Source organism: Echinops telfairi, unplaced genomic scaffold (genome assembly GCF_000313985.2).
Source record: "Echinops telfairi isolate 266 unplaced genomic scaffold, ASM31398v2 ScPeMD7_2565;HRSCAF=3150, whole genome shotgun sequence".
NCBI classification, from domain to species: domain Eukaryota; kingdom Metazoa; phylum Chordata; class Mammalia; order Afrosoricida; family Tenrecidae; genus Echinops; species Echinops telfairi.
In genome coordinates, this window is record NW_022106463.1 from 11,561,985 (window position 1) to 11,566,160 (window position 4,176).

The window sequence follows — 4,176 nt, forward strand, 5'->3', positions numbered from 1 at the left end:
AGATCCCTGTTCTGTGGCACGGGGCCCCTGGGTGCAGCCTGGGGGGCATTGCTGGTGCTGGGCAAGGCCCTCTCTTACCCTCGGAACGGCGGGAAGCCACACAGCAGGATGTAGGTGATGACCCCGGCCGCCCAGATGTCCACCTTGAGGCCATATCTGGGAAAGAGAGTAGGCCCGAGGTCAGGGACCAGGCGGTGGCCCCTCTGTCCCTGGGGCACACGGATGAAAGTGGGAGCTGGCGCCCGTCTGAGGCTGGTGGTGCAGCGGCACAGCGCTCCGAGGTGGTCGGCTCTCACCGGGCACCACCCGAATGCCCTGCCTCCTGGGGGTGCTGTGGGCGGGCAGCACCCTCATGCTCCCTCTGGGGCTTCTCTACCAGTGTTGCCCTTCTCTCTGGTCGATCACATCAGGGTCGGCCGTTCAAACCCAGGGGCCGCTCCAAGGGAGAGCTATGAGGCTGTCTGTCCTGACAGCCAGGGAAAGCCCACGTCCAGTGGCCAGGAGAGGAACCAGCTCCCATCAGTGGGGCCCAAAGGCACAGCAGGAGACGCAGCCTGCTCATGCAGGATCCCCGGCCGGCTACAGGGCTGGCCTTTCTTCCTGCGCAGTGCAGAGAAGACAAGGGTACTGGCTGTGGTGGCGTCCTTGAGGAGAGAGGTGATTGACTGCTGCCCCCTCTCCCTCCCTCGGTCCTATGTTTAAGTGAGATACCCCCCTACCTGCCCATGGACCCCGGTCAGGAGCAGTGGGGGCCTTAGCCAGAAGGGCCTGTCATCGGGCTGTGCAGACATCCGCACAGAGGCCCTGCTGGACAGGGTGGAGCTGTCCCTGGGCAGGACATGTCACGGCCCAGTGCTTAACCATCATGCCACCAGGCCCCTTTGGACCCCTGGATTCCTCCATGCAAACATCCTGGTGTCAATCCTGGTTGCATGACGCCGCACGAGGGAGCCCGCTGCCCCCGGGGCCCCCAAGGCGCAGCCTTTTACACACGGAGGGAGGGCCTCATCTTCCTGGAGGCAAAGCTGGGTCCAAATGCGGAATTCCCACGTACCCAGGGTGCCACCAGCCCCTCCCTCCCCCACTAGCTGGCCTGCCTCTTCTCAGGTGGGTGGCATGAGCCCCGGATGGTTTAGTGGTGTGAGTCTCACCGCCAGCGCGCTGGTTTCGCAGCAGTGGCCCTGGGGACGCCAGCCCAGCACTTAACCCGAGGCACGACCGGAGCTCCCTGTGTGAGCCTGTTACCCAATCACCAAGCCCACAGCCTCAGGGACCGCGCCGACCCCCCATCGACCCTACAGCACAGGGAAAACTGCCCCAGGACCTTCTGAGACGGTCACCCTTTATGGGAGTAGACAGCCTTGTCTGCCCCCTGGGAGCCGCTGGTGGGTTTGAACAGCCGACGTTGCTGCTAGCTGCATAATCAGAGCCCCAGGCGTCCCCGGGCTCCTCGGGGTCTCAGGAGAGTGGTGGCACAATGGATAAGCGCTTGACTGGCCGAGAACAGAGAGGTCGCAGCTTGAGAGCAGCCGGAGAATGCTCTCTGGGACAGAACCCCGGCCATTGGTCCCATCAGGATGGCCGCCTGGGGGGCTTGACATGGCCACACGGAGCCGCTGTGAGTCAGAAAGGACGTGCTGCAGTCCCTGGTCCCCCCAGTGCCAGCGGTTCACTGGAAGGCTCGGACACGTGTTTCCCCTGACCACCGCAGGGGCCCACCTCTCCTCAGAGGCACAGGGTCAGGAGCCGGACAGCGTGGGCAGCAGCCCCAGCCAAACCCTGGCTCCAAGGTCTCTCATGCCCACCTCGCTCTAGGGGGAGGCTCTCGACCGGCTGGTTCTGGGCACAGAGAGACCAGCAAACGCTCAGTGCCAGGTGGTGCTCTCCTCGGAGAACCATGGTCTCCTGGACAGCCTGGGACGGGGTGGGGACTGTGGGCAGTGATGTCACGGGGTGGACACAGTGGGCGGTGACAGGGGTGGGGACAGCCGGGATGTCACTGCAGGAGGCCCAGTCCTGCAGGTGCACACAGCACCTGCTTCCTTTGTGGCGTGGGGTGGGCTCGGGGTGCTGAGGCACATCCAGGACTCTGGCTTTGACCCTGGGGGGATAACTGCTCTCTACCAGCAATGCAGGCCAGACGAACGCAGCGTTGGCAGGTGATGGACAGGCAGGGACATGGCTCCACGGGAGAAGTTTCAAAGCGAGAGGCGGAGTGGAGGCCGGCTGAGCAAGCTCTTCTGCCGTTGGCTCTTCCAGCCACAGCACTCAGGCCCACTCTCGCCATGCGGTGGTGCTCGGTCCAGGCCCCGGGCAGCGAGGATCACATGGAGGGGCTACAACCCACTAAACCAGGCCACTGCCACCCAGGCGGCCCCAGCTCACGGTGGCCCGTGTGGGTGTGCAGGGCCGTCCATCTTTATGGGAGCGGCCTCGTCTTTCTCCCTCGGAGCGGCTGGTGGGTTTGCAGTGCCAACCTCACTGTTACCAGCCCAGCGTTCACCCGACAGCGCACCCAGGTCTCCATATGTTCAAGACTAGCAGCCGCTTGGTGGGACAAAGACGGGGCTGTGTGCTCCTGCAAGGAGTGGCCGTCTCAGCAATGGGCAGGGGCAGTCTGCTCTGTGGGGAGGGGCCCGGCGGTGGGCTTGGGCCGCTCATTCAAGCCCACGTGACTGTACTTGGAATGAGGAGTTTGGGGAGAGCTCCTTGGTGTGGTTGCTGTGTCTTTCCCTGGAACGTCTGGACCCCCCCCACCCCCATCGTGAGAATGACCCACAGGGACATGGAGGTGCCATGTGCGTGCGCACTGTCAGGCCGCTGGCCACAGGCCACTGGCCTTCCTTCCGTCTGAAACCGTGGCCTGCCGCACGTGCTGGGTCCTCGACCCCCAAGATGCACTCACCCGGTCTCGGCAATGATCTCGGGGGCCACGTAGGTCGGGGTGCCGCACACGGTGTACAGGGGCCCGTCCACGATGGTAGCCAGCCCGAAGTCACCCAGCTTCAGGGACTTGCTGCCGTCTTGGTGTTCGTAGACCTGGAACGGAGGTGGTGCAGACGGTGACTGCGGAGCCCCGTCTCTGAACAGAACCATAGGTTCTGGAGCCCCGTCAAGTCACCGCTCGGCTGCGGGCTGGGCTTGGGTCTGGTGATGGCAGGTTCACGGGCAGTTGAGGGACATAAGCCCTTCCTGGACAGGAGCCATTCCCTGACACAGGCTGCCCACCCCGGTGTCCCTCGTGAACTCTCAGGTCGCCCGTATGGGGATTCCGTCCCCTCGTCCGGTCTCCCTGGCCCCTTGTCCTTGTTGTCAAGTCCCTGCTGACCACTGGCCAGACACGTGGTCCAAGAGGCGAGGGGTCATGGGGTGTGATGCTCAGGAATCTCTGATACCAAGTTGAAAGTGAATCAGAGGCTTGAACGTCCGGCGGATCCAGAACGGACCGGCCACCCTTCCTGCGGCTGCAAATGCGCTGGGGCTGAGAGACACCGCCTCCGTGGGCAGCACGAGCAGGAGGCCAGGGCTCAGCGCCCCACTGGCTGCCGCCGGAGCCCGGAGGAGCCTCGAACCCAGGGCCGGCCGTCAGCCTGCCAACGACACCCCAGAGCCGGGCTCGGGGTCACGACTGCTGACCAGAGGCAGCTGCTGTAGATTGGAGCGTGAGGTCAAGGGACAGCAACTGGCTGGGAGGGCCAGCTCGGCATTTGTGTCAAAGGCTGACACCCACAAGGTGGCGCCCTTCACGGTCAGGCCTCAACATGGCGTGAACCTGGGCTTCCTGCCGGCCTCCCAGACTTCCTGCGAGTGCCTGCCCCGGCCCACAGCCACCCTCCACCAACCTCCCTCCTGCCTCAGAGCCCCACGCGGTCCAGAGGCTGTCCCCATGAGATGGAGGGCACAGAGGCTGCCCTGGGCACAAACAGCCCCGACTGTGAGGGGGGTGCTTCCTTCTGTTGTGCAGGGTCGCTGTGAGTGGAGCAGGTCAACGGCGTCTCACAACAGCCAACCCCAACTGCAGGGGCTCATTCCACACTCGGGGCAGCCATTGGTCTGACTGTGACTGTCAGTCTCCGGTAGGGCTTGGATCTCACCTCCTCAAGGGACACCATAATGGAAGTGCTATTGGGCGCCACGGCGTCGTGACCCTGGGTACAGGGCAGAGCTACCCACAGG

At 64.2% G+C, this 4,176-nt stretch overlaps 1 protein-coding gene across 1 annotated transcript in view; it reads right to left on the reverse strand.

Annotated features, from left to right (window-relative positions):
• The window catches only part of DCLK1 (doublecortin like kinase 1), a 161,594-nt gene that overhangs the window by 16,551 nt on the left and 140,867 nt on the right, over nt 1-4,176 (reverse strand). Inside the window, exons 14-15 of the mRNA XM_045294001.1 lie at nt 2,906-3,039; nt 79-156 (exon numbers count right to left, since the gene is read on the reverse strand). Coding sequence (XP_045149936.1) covers nt 79-156; nt 2,906-3,039 — 212 coding nt within the window. The remainder of the gene's footprint in view (nt 1-78; nt 157-2,905; nt 3,040-4,176) is intronic.